Here is a 17,019-nt window from a genome sequence, read left to right as displayed (position 1 = left end):
TAAGCCTTGTTAATTAACAGCTGTTGACATCATTAACGGTGGTGCCTATGAAGTTGCACTTGCCGACCACCAATTAAATTTGCTGCAAGCTTCCACGTGAGTTAATGAGATTTACTGTAAATTCCATGGGCAGAACCTTATTTTTTCTTTCTGACCTAAACAGCAGTTTCACCAGACGATTCAATTCAGTCTGTACAAGCAAAAGTGCTCCATGTTTACTTTGTGCTTACTTGTAACGGGGGCTTCCTGAGAACAGCAGGATAACCAGCCACATTTGGGGGTAAGGTCATCCAACAGTGCTGACACAGAATGGTCTTCCGGAGAATTATGAAAAATCCTGGAAAGGACTTTTTGGGCGCGCGCATGATTTTCCCTGCTCGTGCCCCCTGGCAGAGCCCCACAGTCTTACATAATAGCAAACATGCAAAGCCCTATAAAAACGCAGGAAGTTAGATTTCTGTGGTCAATTATCCTGCTGCCTTCCGAGAATACCTGTTACTCTTCACTTTCCCCCAAAGAAAAGCACTGTGAGTCAGCCACACTTGGGTTGTCTTTAATAAGAAAAGGGAATAAATCACCACCAAATCAGACAGGGAAAAATCTTTTGTGGTTCGTCAATGGAAGACCAACAATTGCTACTATGGGGGAATGGAGTTGGATTTTATCCTTCAAGGAGACCTTGGAGGATAGATCGAGTAACCCTCTCCTGTCAGGCATCCGTGTTTAACAGTAATGGGAAGTAAAATATGTAAACTGAACTCCAGTCTTAGACAGACCTGCGATGCAGCCATGGCTCTAACATTAAGAGCTCTAATGCACCCTCTTCTAGGATAAGACCTGCTTGGGCATAAGAAAAGGAGAGACAATCTTATGGACATTTATTATATATTCTTGATCCACTTTTCTATTTTGTTATTTTTTTTAGAATTATATTTGTTGGGTAATCTGTACTTGTTTTTGATCCATTAATATCATATGAAGATTTTTGTATGTATTCTAGATTTATTTTTTATTTTTTTTGTTTTTGTTTTTTTTTTTTTTTGGCTAATTTAGATTTTTTGTATACCGATTTTATTTGAAATGCAAATATTGCCTACTGTTTATTTTCAATACTGTAATTTGCTTTGGCCATTGGAAAATGGTAAGGTGAATAAGAAATAAAATGTAGATTATGATGATTTGCTATCCAATTTTTAAAAAATGTAATCTTTGGATTTATTACCTGCCTTTTTCAAAAGAAATTTTCCCAAGACGGGGTTCAAAAAATTACAAATAGCAGCAGCCAGCCAGAGATCAATAGCAGCTTTACAATCTAGGAGCCGATGTAAAAAGCCCTGAGTTAACACTGTGCACTGTAATTTAGTGCACAGTTTAATGCAGGCACTAAAATAAAATGTAATTCCTAATGCAATAAGCAAATGGTATGCTAACGCATCAAGGAGTTAAAACTGTGTGCACAAACACGAGTTAAAATGTGCACACAGGCTGATCACACATGTTAAATCTTGCGGCTGGGAGAGTCTCGGACAGGATTTATGTGCACAAAAATGCTTTCACTGCAGAAAACATTTTTGGTACAAATGCACATAAATACATTTATGCACAAAACATATTTTCCGAGCATAGATTACAAATATAGGTCCTGACACAGAACTGCTGCTTCTACCCAAAGACTAATATTAGCAGCTGAAAAACTTTACTCCATCTCTGACCAGGAGTAAAATTTCCAGCATTAAGATAGGAGTTAAGCCTGTGCATTTGGGTATATTAGCTAATGCCTTCATTAGCATGGGATTTCCATGCAAGGATGCTAAGCAGCACGCAGTTTTACAGGCACTTTTTTTTTGATGTAAAACTCGTTGCTGCATCAGGAGTGCAGCCTGCACGCAAAAAAATGTGCCTGTAAAACTGCGCTCTCCTGAGCGCACCTTATTACATTGGGCCCCTAATATGAAGAAAGTGCACATTAAGTACTAAATCTGAAAAATCAACACAAAGGACTCATTTTAGAACAAACATCGCAGAAAAACCAATAGAATTATACCAGAGAGGTGCTAGCAGCTCAGCGCGGTCAATGCAGGTGCAGATTTAGCTGCTTTCTAGGGGGATTTAGCATGAAAGAAGTTCCACCAGCATGATTTGTATACTTATGCGTGATCAGAGAAAGGACATTCTCCATGGCTGGACCAACCATCTGGAATGCTCTGCCAGAACACCTCTGATTAGCAATGGGTATTAAATCCTTTAAGAAAGCTCTAGAGACTTTTCCAAAGGCTTTTAGAGACTGCATTTAATGAGAAATTCAAGTTCAGACTGCCCTCATCCAGGCTCTAAGCAGTCTTTCAGTCATGTGTGGTTTTTTGGTTTTTTTTTTTAAATGAACACATTTTCACTGTCTACTTCCTGTATTTCCATGAAAATAGTGTATATTTTACTATTGTAAACTGCAGCGAGCATATTTGTATGTGGGCGGGCTATAAATCTTTTCAATAAATAAAATATGTAAATAAAGGCCTGGCAAAAGAGTCAGGCTTTAACTTGCTTCCTGAAGTGGGGTTAGTTATGCATTTGGTGAAGCTCTTCAGGGAGAGAGGTCCACAGGGCAGGAGTCGCTTCTGAGATTGTCAGCTAGCATCTGTGCTTTTATTTCTTTTGTTAGTGTAGTGTTGTTACGGAAGCTCCAAATGAGGATCTTGCGGGCCGATACAGTAAAGTGCGCTCAGGCCGAGCGCACCATTAGCCCACGTTTGACGGGCTATTTGTACCCCTTATACAGTAAGGGATAATAGCGCGTGGAAAATGAGCGTCCAACCTCCCCCGAAACTAATAGCTCCCGCAATATGCAAATGCATGTTGATGAGTCTATTAGTCCTGCGCGATACAGAAAGTAAAATGTGCAGCCAAACCGCACATTTTACTTTCAGAAATTAACGCCTGCCTTCGGCCGGCACCAGAAAAGTGTACAGAAAAGCAGAAAAAACTGCTTTTCTGTACAACCTCTGACTTAATATCATAGCGATATTAAGTCGGAGGTCCCAAAGATTAAAAAAAAAAAATCCAAAATCTAAAAAAAAAAAAAAAAAAAAAAAAAATCTGCCCACGGTCCGTGGGTTGGAAGACGGACACTCAATTTTGCCAGCGTCTGTTTTCCAAATCCGTGGCTGTCAGCGGGTTTCACAACAGACACCGGTAAAATTGAGCGTCAGCTGTCAAACCCGCTGACAGCCGCCACTTCTGTCAAAAAAAAAAAAGTGTCCCTAGCACCTCCTTTTTACCGGGGGCCCTAATATGCATACCTGGGCTTCCTGAATCGCGCGCCCAGGAGAGTGGTCTGGGCGCATGCCGGGAGAGCGGGCGCTCGCTGGCTCTCCCGCGAAGTTTTCTGTATCAGCCCTCGTTAGTGATCTGAAAGACAGTATGAGGACAGCCTCTCTCTCAATTAAAATTTATCTGGTTACTGTAATTTCAAGCCTGTTGAGAACAAATAAAAAAAAAAAGTTGGGTGGACTTTCCAAGGCTTGCTCCAAGTTGATGATGACTTTTGCAATCCAAGTGTGCAGGACTTGTTTGCCTCAATGTACATGAAGTCTGATAAGAAATGTTGGATGGACAATTGACTGGATGAGGGGGAAATATAGCACCACTGTAATGCAACTTAGGGTGGCTAAGTCACTAGGGCCTGGAGCTCACTGATTCGCTGGGCTGAAGTAAACACCCTAAAAAAAATAAGGCCTTTCAGATCAGGTTCTAGTGGTCACAAGAGTTTAGAGGCTCAAAAGGGACTTTCAAGCAGCTGGGATAAAACTACAGTGGAATTCCATGACACAATGGGTGACAAGATGGGATCCATCAACTGAAGCAAATCTCACACATCTGATAACTTAAAGACTGTACAAAGATGGGGCTTCATTTTACATACTGGTGGTAAGTGCCAGTTGCATAGAGATGTACCCCAAGAGTTGATTTTAAGGCTGAACTCTGAAAGATGAAGAAGGTATTCAAGCAGTTCTTGTGTAGCGCAAGAGGAGAGATCTATGGCTCTACCCTCAAACCAGACAAATTGCTTCTATTTAAACCCTTGTTTTCCAGTGGATTCTTATCCAGAAGCCAAGACACTTAATCAGAGAAAGCAAAGAAATAAATCAATTCTCTCTCAACATTCAGGTCGTGAAGGCCAGAGACTCCACACTGGGGATGGAACAGTGTTCCTAGATTCTTCATGTTCAGAGATGGGGGAATTGTCCAACTTGATTGAAACCAAATCTTTCTTAGCCATGGAGAAGCTACAATAAGTAGTGTTCTTTGGACACTGAGTTTTATTAAGATCTTGGCAGCCAGGGTTACCGGAGGATAAGCACAAGGAAGACCTGCGCTTCATTGAAGAAGTAAAGCTTCTGATGCAAGTCTGCCTTCTGGAACAGAAGTTAGAGATCTTCCTGTTCAGCAAGGTCATGAACATATCTCTTGCATGCTCCCCAGTTGAGAGAAATCTTGTCTGCCACTTCCTGATCTAGGGACCACGTGTGAGTGTAGAATATGACTAATCCACCAGATAGTCTCTTTCCCTGCCAGATATGTGGCTCTTGAGGTTTTCCCATGAGAAATGGCCTCGTTTCATACCTTGATAGTTTCCTGAAAGAGGAGGTATGAACCCGTTCCTGCTTTTTCAGACAAAACATGACTACCTGATCATCATCTGCCTGTATCGGGATAATTTAGTGAAATTTTTAAAATGTTGATTACAGCTTGCAGTTCTAGCAAATTGATGTAATATTTTTTTCTGAACTGGCCAGGACACCTGAGTGCAAAGACCTTATGCATAAGTGCCACAGTTCAGGTTGAACGCATCTGTCGTCTCAATTTGGTGAGAGGGAATTTGAAACTGTATTCCCAAGGCCAGACTGACATGAGAGTGACACGAAAACATGGAATCTGAGCTGTTTGTGACACAGATGTGCTCTTTCAGCCTTAGAGTAGTTTGTTTTCAGGACAACTTTAAGGTCAATTGGGCTTGTCTCATGTGGAAGTATTGATGCCATATGATTTAACATCTTCAACATGTTCTTTATCTTTCAGAAAAGCAGGTGGAAGCTCATTTCTTTAAATTAACTTATGGAAGTGATGTCTAATTGCTATCACAGCTTGCAAGCACATTGACCATGTGCTGGTCATTAATGGGAATCTTTAAACTGATTCGCTAGTTACCAGTGAAGTTTTAAATGCAGTATAGTCTGGAACTGGTTATGTGGTTTATTTTAGCATGTTGTGATTATGCTATTTTTTCCTGTGCTTTTATATTGCTTTTATTATTTTTCATGTTATCTGTTTTGTGTGTGAATATTACGATTGTTACCTGCCACACATGTTGGATCATATTGAAATTTATTTTATTTATTTAAAAAGATGATGTTCGCAGACTCTATAAAATAAATAAATAGTTTTCAATTGTGGCTAATAGATTTGTGACCATTAGGAAGGCTTTCACCTGAATCATGTCTAGCACAGCCCTGATTAACGCCAATTGAGTTAACTGGCTTAAGTTGGATTTGGGGTAATTGACCATGTAACTCCAGCACCTGGATGGTGTTATGCATGAATTCATTTGCCCCTGGCTGAAATTTGCTCTTGACCAGCCAATCATCCATGTAGGGAAACATTGAGTGCCATTTGCATTTAAAAGTTGCAACAACCAGCATTTCATAAATACATGCGTTGCCAATGTTAGGCCATAGGTTACTAGAAGTGGTGATTCTCTACTACAAATGAGATACTTCCTGTGATTGAGATGTATTCTTTATATTAGTGAATGCATTCTTGAGATCCAGAAAGGATAGCAAGTCTGTTTAGAAGAAGAATAATGGTGCCAGAAAAATCATCTTGAATTTTTCTTTCAGGAGAAATGGGTTCAGAGCTCCTAGGTTTAGGATGGGAAAGAATCCTCCAGTTTTCTTGGTAATCAGGAAACTTTGAGTAAACTCCATGCCATCTTTCCTGCAGCTCAACCATTTTGGTCTTACAATTTAATTACATTTCTTACCTGCCCTTTCCAAAAAGATGCCTAAGGCAGATAAGGGAGGACAGTACCATCTCTAGCTTTTACCTCAATTTGATGGGGTTTTCAATAAATGTAAGTTGCAGTTTTCCTTTTTAATCTAGAGGTATCAACTGTCTAAGAATACAAACAGACAATGGTTTATGTAAATCTTCAGATTTTCCCTTTACAGTTAGATCTTCAGGCACATAGACAAAGATAGGCTATGGGCTCTGAACCCAATCAAAAACCTGTCATAAACAAGACCTCAAGCATAGCTATTAACAATGGGTGGGTAACAATGGCAAGCTTGAAAGCATCAAATAAACCAGCTGCTTCCCACACTCCTCTCCCAATGCATAGCAAATGAACAAACTTGTTTTTCCGGAGAGAAGAAATAAGAATTTCTGTGTCCCTTTTAGGGTGAAATGCATGAATTCCACCATGAAGACCTGGTACGATGCTGACAAGAACCTTTTTCCCATAAAGGTCCAAGATTTGGCAATCACACCCCAGAGGCAATGAGGAGGGACTTCTTGGCCTTTTCAGGGCAGATTCAATGACCACAGATTGATGAGGTAAACAGGATTGGACGCAATATTTGGTGTTTGTTTCTTCCCAACAAGAAGTAGGAAAAATAGGGTCTCTCAAATTCTCTTCTGTACATCCTGAAGAAGTTGTTAGATCTGCATTACCACCATGATCTTAGGTAGCTGAGGCTGCCATAAAGTGAATCCTTGGGCTGACTAGTCCTCTGTACAAAAACTGGAACGGGAAGGTTCTCCAGAGATTATTTATTCCTCACCAGATGAGGGAAGAGGGAACAGAAATATCTTGAGAATATTCTTATTCAGAATCTGATTCTTCAGCCCTGAATGCAGGACTCTTCAGACTGACTCCAAGACCACAACTGGAGTGTTACCAGAACTCTCTGGGAAACCGTTGCATGTCTGCATGCCTGATGACGACATCCTACTGTGAGTCACCACGATTCATCCTGCTTGTCCGCGGAAAAATAGAGCGCATCACTGCAATAAGCCTAAGATAGCGATGTATACACCCAACCTGGTTTCTAGTGTTGGTGGAATTTTGCACTTTATTCCTGCACAGTGTTGTTCCCTCAGATTTCTGTGTTTTACAATGAAAGCACCTAGAATATGATGGCAAATAAGAATCATATTGTCTAACTAGTCCGCCTATGCAACTTCAGTAGCGAATGATCCGGTTGCATATTTCTGAAGTCTAAACTGCATGACAAATCAAAAAAGAGGAGAATACTTTTTTTTTTTTTTTTAAACAAACATTTGTAGAGTTTTGTTTCTTCTTGCTCCTTTGGGTTTCCTTCTCAATTGAAACCAAAGTAACTATTTTCAGCCTTCATTCACAGCTACTCTGCATTTTTTCCCCTGTTTTAAATCCCTCCCCATCTTTCTTTAGCTTAATCATTGCAGCAACATCCAGGAGCCATTCACTAGGGCTCCTTCTGGAACTCTGCAGTCATGGGCCCTACATTCAGTCACCTTGTGCTACCATTGCTGAAGCATTTCCAGGCCCTGGCTGATCCAGGCAGCGGAAGACATGCCAAGAATCAAACCCAGGATCCTGCACGTGGCAGTGTACAGCCTGGCCAATGTTTGCAGTGCCTACTACTAAATTTTACTGTGCATGCCCAAATGATAATGTTACAATACAAAAAAAAAAAAAAAATTAAACATTTCTCATTAGCATTTTGATTTATAAAGACTATGCAGATATCCAAGGCAACTTGTCTGGATTTATATCTCCTTTGCAATACTTTTAAATGGATCAGTTCTTTATACATTAAAGACCTGATTTTAAACCCCCCCCATGCACGGGGGGTGCATGGCCATGCTGCGCACATTTTAGAAGAGGGCCAGCCACGCCTATAACCCCTGTTACGCGCACAAGTGCCAGGCCTCTATCAAGGGGTGGTCCCAGGGGCCGCCAGTACAACTGCCATTTGCCGCTGTGTCGGGGGGGATCGCGTGCCGGCAGGCTGCCGGCACGCGCAAAACTTACACCAGCTCAGGAGCTGGCGTAAGTTCCGAAATAAAGAAATCTACGAAAGGTAGGGCCTTCAAGGGGTTGGAGAGGAGAGGGGAAGAGGGAGGGAGGGTAATTGGAGCAGACATGGAGGGTACTGGCGGAGGACCGATCTCGTCGCCGCATGTAAACTTGGGAAATCTACCCCCCTCTGTGCCCGCCAGCCGGGTAGCGCTTGCACATGGACTTGCGTGCGCGTATTTTTAAAAAATCTACCCGTAAATACACACTCATTTAACTGCTTTAGCTATCAGAGACAAACAGGCAGGACTAGGCCTTCCTATTCAGGAAGCAATTGGGTGGAGTGCTAATCCATCCTGTTTGTCTGTGACTGCTAAGACAAACAAACAAAGAACACAAATATAGAATCTAAAAGCAGATGAAGACTACAAGGTTAGTCTGCCCATTTTCCTCTTACTGCAATACCATTCAGCTCACCAGACAAAACAGAAGATATTGGTAGAAAAAGACTATGCTGTCAAAGGTCTTCTTGATCTGTAGTCTTCTCTCTCTCTCTCTGCCATTAAGATCCCTTTAGTATCCATTTCATGCATGCTTGAATTCTTCTACTGGTTTGGTCCTATTACCTGTGCTGGCAGTCTGTTCCAGGTATCCATGTTTATATCCTCTCTCCTCTTTTCCTACTTCTTTAGCTCCTTCAGCCTCCATGCATGGTTCCCTCTAAGCTGTGTACGCACACACAGGTCGTGAACCTTGCGCACACAGCAAAAAAAACCATGTGCCTAAGAAATCCTACTATTATTTGCATTATACTGGTTCATAATGCACACATTTCAATTCAGCTTATAAAAAGTTGCACAAAAGAAAATTTTTGGAGGCAACATGGCGGCATACAGAAGTTTTGTAGCGTTGTTGATCTGATTTTTCCTTGCCTACTTTTTTTCCTGCTAGGAATGCCTTCCATGCGCAAGGGGAAGATTCGGGTCTTCCTCCAGACCCTGTCCACCTGGACAACAAGTTATTTCCCACTACATGACTTAGTCAGCGGTCTTCATGGGAGTGAGGATTCTGATGTGCACTATGGTTAGAGAGAACTTCGAATGATGGCAGAAGAGGCGTCCCTTAGCCCAGATCTTCGCCCCCCCTCTCCCTTGGCACGAGACAACTTATGAGAGCGTTCCTGCGTCCCACAGCGATGATGCGTTGCTTGCATTTGTGGTGGAGGGGAGCGTCTTCTCAAGTTTCACTGTGTACATTCGTTCTGTCTTCTTTGCTCGAGAGCAGTGGCCCTATCTATCGATTCACCATCGGAGCCATATCCGCAGCAGGTCCGTTGAATTTGGGACAGATGATAGGATCTACCGTGCCTAGTTTATCCCGGGAAGCTGTGGTCGCTGAAAGCTGTGAGTTTTTTGTAATACCATCTTGCCTCGAAGCAGTGACTCGAGGCCCTGTGGGACTTGGTGGCTGGATTCGAGAACTCTGTAAAGTTGCTGAATCCAAAGATGAATCTTTTCTTGCTAAATTGTCATTAAAAAGCCTTGGATATGCAGGAGCAAGTTAATTCTACTATTTCCAAAATTTCTAAGGTGGAATATTCAGTTAAAACTATCCAGGAGTTTAATGTTACCACTGTGAAAGATCTAATCACTTTCTAGGAGTACTGAATTCCAAGAAAATAATGTGAGACATCTTAATTTACGTTTCTTCAATTTCCCCAACGTTACTGGGGAAATTCCATTTGTAACTTTGAAGAGGTTCTTTTAAGAAGTTTTAGGCTTTGCGACTGAACAGATGCCATCAGTAAATTCCTGTTATTTTCTTCCAAAAAACAAACACAAACCTCCTGGGATTGCTGCGAATATTGATATTCAAGACAATTTGACCAATTTTCTTGAAAATTCTACACTGGAAGTCTTGGATAGGAATACCTTGCTAGTCTCATTTATCTCAATCTTGGACTTAAATAATGAGATGCATAATTACTTTAGGAATTTTCCCTTTTTGTTCTATGTGAAGTCAGTGAGGATCTTTCCATATCTTGCTCAAGCAACTCAAGCTAGGAAGAAAAGTTTTGTAGTTTTTCAGCAGGACCCAAAAAGCAAAGCGGAAGCCGATCAATGATGCTGGACAGCAGAACAAAAGGTAATGATCGGTGTATCAAGGGATTCTTTACTGGAACTTGCCCAACTCTGGCTGAGTTTCGTTCACACAGGAGCTGCCTCAGGGGCTGTACCAATGGGTTCTTTTACTATGACACACTTCAATGTGAGAACATTACAAAGTATTAATGAGGATTCTTAGTGCTTTAAGTGCAGTCTGTACCTTCAATGTGAAATTCAGAATTGTATCGGGTAAGGTTAGCAAGATATCAGAAATCTGTAGCGCATAGTCAGATCAGAAGTCGGGCAAGTTCCAATAAAGAATCCCTTGATACACAGATCATTAGTTTTTCAGCAGGAAATTATATTTTTAGGTTTTTTATTTGACTTCACTTCCCTTGTAAATGTGTAATTAAAAGGGGTAACGTTTTATTTTCTTTTTGCCTGAACAATTAAAATCCTTTATAGAGGCCCGACAACCACTAACCTTCTCCACCTGTGCCCCATGTATCTTAATGCTAAGAGTATATATACATCACTGGTTATAGCTATGTTACATCCCTTTCTTTGATTCTTGTTATTTTCAATTGTATTCCTCTTGGATTGTTTCTTTGCCTCTCTTTTGGTATTCTTTTTTACTGCTTGAAAGTGGAAAACTGCATTCCAATTATTAATTTGAATGATTTTTTCCTAGAAGTACATTTGTAATGCAGAAATCCATATGTTTCTAGTACAAGCAACTTACTTTGTTGTAATTTAAAAGCTAATAAATAAACAATATTTGTGCATGTAACCTTTCAAAAATTAGAAGGAATATTGCCTCCATGCATGGCTTACAATGAAATCCACGTGTCATTTTGATGACTCTTCTTTGAATTGCCTCTATCTTGTCAATATCCTTTTGTACATTTGGTCCCGAGAAATCCACACAAGTTAATCTCTCTTCAGAGCCTTGTAACGACAAGATTACCTCCCTCTGTCTACTAGCAATACCTCTCTTTATGCACCTATGCATACCATCAGCTTCCCAAACTGCTTTGCCATACTGACCACCTTAAGGTCAGAGATAACCCCAGGGTTTTTTTTGTTTTTGTTTTTTAATTGATGACCAATGTTTTCCACTTGCTAAAAGGTATTTGGCCCTTGGATTTCTCCATCCCAAATGTACAATTTTGCTTTTTTGTGGAATTTATTCATAGTTGCCATACCACTGCCCAGTTTTCCAAGGGTTTTTCACATTTTTCAGAGGAATCTCATTTTATTTACCCACCTCTGGCACGACTACTCTATTGCAGAAGATATGAACATTTACAAACAGATATATTCTTCTAATCCTTCCCCAATATAATTTAAAGACATTGAAGAGGACTGGACTGAGCACTGAAACTTGTGGCACCCAGCTGGTCACTTTCCCTTCACTAGAATGGAGTCCATTGACCACCACTCAGTCTTGGTGCTAAACTAATTGTTCAACAGTCTTCTATGCAGAACAATGTCAGATTTAACTAAAATCCTGATAAGTCACTTCTACTGCACCTCCCCTCCCAACCCCCATTTACAACTTTGGTCATTTTATCAAAGAAATCAAATTTGTTTGGCAAAATTATTCCCTTATAAAACCAGACTGCTTGAACCCTCTAGGCTTCAAGATATTGCACTATTCTGTTCTTCAGTCGTGCTTTCATTACTTTATCTATCACCAAAGTTAAACTAATAGGTTTAAGTTTTTCATTTCCTTGTTTCTAGCCTAGTGAAGTTGTACTACATCTGTTTTTTTTCAAATCTCTTGGAATTTCTCCTCATTCAAGTGATAAACTTAACAGACCTGTGAAGGGCACCATCGGTACCTCTTCTCTTCCAATATCCTGGAATGTACCCCATCAAGTCCCGTACCTTTGTTTACTTTAAACTGCACCAGTACCTTGAATACTACTACCTCTCCAGTAAATGTGTTCAACTCCACAATCCCTCATGTCCTTGGTCCATCATCCTCTCCATCTATCATTAATGAGCAAAAGTATTTAAGATACCTGCTTCCTTTTGATTTTGTTCTTGACTAAGCTTGTGTTCGCATTTATTTTTAGTTCCCTTTCAGTCTTCCTCTTTTCATTTATGGTTTTAGCCCCGCCTTTACCGACTGGACAATATATTCCCCTGTTTGAGCCCTTACCTCTCTAATTTCTCTTCTTGCCTAGTAATTTTGACTGTCCTTTTCCTGTATTTTTTTGTTTACTTTTTCTCCTACCTCTTTAGTGAACCATGACAGCGTCTTCATTCTCTTCCCTTGCTAACATCCCCGATTTAATGATTTATACCCTTTCAAAGCTCCTCTTTATTGCTGTCCATAGTTCCTCTGTATCTCTTAGATCTCCTATTCCTTACTAGGCTTGCTTATTCATTTTCTTGTTAGCCCTTCTGAAATCTAAAACTCTTGTTCTAGTATAATTTCATTCTGATGTTTATATTGAACCACAACAGTACAGTGATCACTGGACCCAAGACAGTCTCCCACTATAGGCTCAGTGATGGTCTCCGTTTGTCATTACCAAGTCAGGGTTGCCTCACCACAAGTAGGCTCCTCAAGTTGCTTGAGAAAGAGACTTCTTGCAAGTATCCTAGTATCCCCCCTATTTATAGCATTCTCCAATCTACATCAGAGAGATTTAAGTCCCCCACTTACAGGCCCTTCATTCTTGCATGCTATCCTTTGAATGGCTTCTATTATACGAATATCTACCTCTTCCCCTTCTTATGATGGCCTCTAGATCCCATGTACACAAATATTAGAATCCTTAGGTTAATTCAGGATAGGAAACAGCAACTCAGCTTCATCGTGGTTATTTCAATGGCTTTTGCCTTGTCCCAACAGATAAAGGGACTCTCTTCCCCTTTGTTTTATCTACCCTTTCTGAAAAAAGATATATCCTGATATATTCAATTCCCAGTCCTGATTACCACTGAAACATAATTCAGTTACGTCCACTACCATCAATGTCCTCGTCTGCAATGGTGGCTTCTAGGTCAAAGAGTTTATGGCATAGACAGGGAACATTTGTACCCTTGACTTTCCAAGTCTTCCCTACATTAACTCCTATTTGTTCCTTTCTAGTAATTGCACCAGTTCTCCCATTCACTTGACCAGTCTCCTTGCTCTACTTACTTCAGGGTCTTCCAATTTCTATCTGCTATTTTAAAAGCCTTCAAGGTTATTACCACTTTAGTGTATCCACCTAATACAGTCCACCAGATCTCAAGCTATATCTTCTCTTTATCACAACTATGGCTCATCCATACCTCTCCCCCTGCTTTCTTGAACTCTGTTATTGTATTTACCTTTACACAGTCCCATGGAAGACTGTTTGATACGTCTACTAACTCTTAAAATTTCTGACTGGTACAGATTTTTCACTTTTTTTTTCCTGATGTGAACCGTGCAGGATTTGAAAAGCCAAGTTTTGGACTTTAAGATAGTGACTCTGCTACTAAGGTATGAAAAGTATTGCTGATTTGCTATGTGGGAGGTAACCATTTTCTGGAACTTTGAGCAGGTCAGTGGGGATTTTTTTTACCTCTGTATTGTCCTCTGCTTAACATTTCTTCTGTGTGGGACAGAGTTTGAATTTCTACTATACAGACAAAATACAGAAAACAATAAAAATCACCCAACCTAAGCCCCCTATTTATAAAATGTCCTGCTCCCTTATTCTTTTGATTGAAAGGAAAACTTTTTCTAACTCAGAGCCTAACAATGTAAAAATGCACTCACCGTGAGGGAATGACAGAATGGGGTGGAAACTAGGATCCAGCAATGCTATCCGCTCCGCCAGAGACATGGTGCTGGGGTCAATGGACCTGACTGAAGCTTTGCAGAGAATACAGGTGCTGGGCTCTTCACAGCCGCACGCCATTGTGAGAGGCTTCTGAGGCTGAGTACAGGGGCAGAAGAAAAAAAAAAAAAAAGAAAGAAAAATTCAGAGCCATCGACTAGAAAAGATAAGTTTGGACAGGCATTCATCCCCTGAAAACTATATTCACTGGGATCCAATGAAAAAGCTTAATAAAACTGAAGGCTCAAACAATAGAAAATAAGCCTAAAAGTAAACAGATGACCAAAGCCTAATTAAAAAATAGTTGCTACTGATGTTAAAGATACCAAACTCAGGCTAAGAGATGGGAGCTATTAGATGTACACTTTGCTCAGTGGTGCTTGACCTTTAAGTACACAATTCTGGGAGGTACTAAAGGACTGACCCAGTCTGTGAAAAAACCCTTTACACACAAAATGTCTTGCTATCCCTATCCCTACCACAAACAGAAACAAAATGGCTTTTCAAGCAAATTCAGCTCAACAAAAGGGAACAGAGGCAAAATTGTGCATGGTACGTCAACAGGACAAGTCTTATTTAGACTAAAGTCGAGTTCCTATGTTACTTTGATATTTTCTACTCATCTTACTTCTTGTTGTGTCACTTTTCTTTGCTTGTAAGATGAAACTGTGTGTGTGTGTGTGTGTGTCGGGGGGGGGAGGGGGTATGTATAGATATACAGAGATGGATTTAAAAGTTTGCCACCCCTAGGCACTATTGAGCCCCCCCCCTCCGGGCAAGGTCAGATAACAGTGAGCAGGAGGTGTAAGGCAGAGTCCCACAGTTTGCTGGGGAAGCACAGGCATAGATTCTGTGGCAAAAACTGGAAAAATCTGAAGCACATTGGTAGGTAAACATTTCCATCTTTCATATTACAAAAATTAAATACTTTTCCAACCTTTTTTGTCTCTGCATAATTTATTTATTTATTTTTTAATTGGGTCAGGAAAAGGGATCTTAAGTGTCAGTACAGGGATGGGCAAAAGAGAAGGAGAGGGTGAGGGGACCAGGGATTAGGAGAGGAATGGAGAAGGACTAGGAATGGGGGTGAAGAGAAGGTGGAAGGACTGGGGATGGAGGGTGGAGAGGTAGGAAGGACTGGGGATGGAGGGAGAATGGGAGATGTGGAAGGTAGAGGAAAGGGGGAATCAGGAATCTGAGATGGGAGGAAAAGAGGGAGAGGGATAGAGGTTCTGGGATGGGAAAAAGGAGTAGGACGCGTGGGGGTTTTGGGTTCCAGGATCTGGAGAGAAGGAAGAGGAAAGGAGATGGTTCCAGGATCCGGGGATAGAATTTGAGATCAAAAGGCGAGAGAGCGCGAGAACCTGAATTGCAAAGGGTGGGGGGGAAGGGAGGGATCCCTACTGTACTCTGCTCCTGCTCCACCTTACAACTCTAACTGCTCTATCTGGCACACACATACACCAGCATCAATCCCTTCTCTCTCTCTCTCTTTCACACATACACACATACACTGCCCCCTTCCCCCCTCTCTTCTCACTCCCAATGATCCCCATTCAGCCCCTCCTAATCTTACCAAAATGATCCTCCCCTTTGCTCTCTGTGCTCCAGGCTCACCCTCCTCCCAATTTGTTTCCTGCCTGCTGCCTGGGGAAGGAAGGAGCTGGATCAGGAAGCAGAGGGCTATTCCCTGCTGAGTAAGATTCAGCACAGCTGGAAGGCAGTAAATCTTCAGCCAGCCTGAGGCCCCCCCCCCCCCCCCCAGGCACAGGCCTGGTGTGCCTATTGACAAATCCAGGCCTATATATATATATATTTAACATTTAAAATGTAAAAACTTCTCAATGGCTATTCATGCAGATTTTGAAAATAAAACAAAAACCAATGCTATAAATGTAATTCTGAGAGTATTTCCACTCATGCTTCATGGAACTAACTAATAGGATTAAGTGGTCAGGCACAGCCACCAAGTCCTCTGATATAGGAAACTGCAAAGAACTTAAAGCCAGCCTTGTGGTCAGGCACAGATGCAACAAGAAAGCTGAAAGCCCTAGGCTGGGCAGAGATACAGTATTTTTCGCTCCATAAGACACAATTTTTTTTCCCCAAAAGTGGGGGGGAAATGTCCGTGCATCTTATGGAGCGAATGTAGCGTTTCTCCCTCTCACATGCCGTCTCCCCCTCCTCCTCCTCCCAACTCAGCCCAATCAGTATGGCGCAGGCCAGACATCGGCTGTTTGAACCGCGTGCGCTACGGAGGCCCCTCCAGTTCAAACAGCTCCCTGCCGGTCTGCGGTTCCCGGGGTACTGCCGACCTTAGCAGTAAGATGCACCCCGCGGCACCCCGGGAACAGCAGACCGGCAGGGAGCTGTTTGAACTGGAGGGGCCTCCGTAGCGCACGCGGTTCAAACAGCTGATGTTTCACTTGCGCCACACCGAGCTTCGCAGTAAGATGCACCCCGGGAACAGCAGGCCGGCAGGGAGCTGAAGCTCTGCCGGCGGAAGACAACACATGGCATCAAAGTTAGTACAGGCCATTTCCTTCTCATTTGTTTAGATATATTAGGTGTTTCATGCATTTGACCTGCGCCACCATTACTGATTGGGCTGAGTTGGGAGGAGGAGGAGGGGGATGGCGCGCGAGAGGGAGAGACGCTACATTCGCTCCAGGGAGAGCTCCGTACAGAGCCCGTCACGGGGACAGAATTTTTTTTTTCTTATTTTCCTCCTCTAAATCCTGGGTGCGACTTATGGTCAGGGGCGTCTTATGGAGCGCAAAATACGGTAATCTTCTACATTTCTCTGTGTGTGTAATCTACCAAACTGCTGCTACAGCTGGCTTCACTGGGAGCTGCCTTGAGAGGTCAAGGAGATAAAGGTCTTCCTCACACCCTGTACGGTAACTTCCAGGTATCCAAGGGAGCTCAAATCCAACTAAGGAGGAAGGACTGATCCTTCCTGACTGGCTACTTTGAAGTATGTCAGTTCTCATCCACATCAGAGTCCACAGAACTCCATGCTGGTGTCCAGGGT

General features: G+C 41.8%; 1 protein-coding gene across 4 annotated transcripts in view; it reads right to left on the bottom strand.

Moving 5' to 3' along the window:
* LOC115083980 (KAT8 regulatory NSL complex subunit 1-like) overlaps positions 1-17,019 on the bottom strand; it is a 354,418-nt gene that overhangs the window by 91,341 nt on the left and 246,058 nt on the right. For all 4 annotated transcript variants that reach the window (XM_029588184.1, XM_029588186.1, XM_029588185.1 and 1 more), the window contains exon 6: positions 13,925-14,084. In XM_029588184.1, coding sequence (XP_029444044.1) covers positions 13,925-14,084 — 160 coding nt within the window. The remainder of the gene's footprint in view (positions 1-13,924; positions 14,085-17,019) is intronic.

This window comes from Rhinatrema bivittatum, chromosome 2 (assembly GCF_901001135.1).
Source record: "Rhinatrema bivittatum chromosome 2, aRhiBiv1.1, whole genome shotgun sequence".
Classification (NCBI taxonomy): Eukaryota; Metazoa; Chordata; class Amphibia; order Gymnophiona; family Rhinatrematidae; genus Rhinatrema; species Rhinatrema bivittatum.
This window is presented reverse-complemented; position numbering and strand designations above follow the sequence as displayed.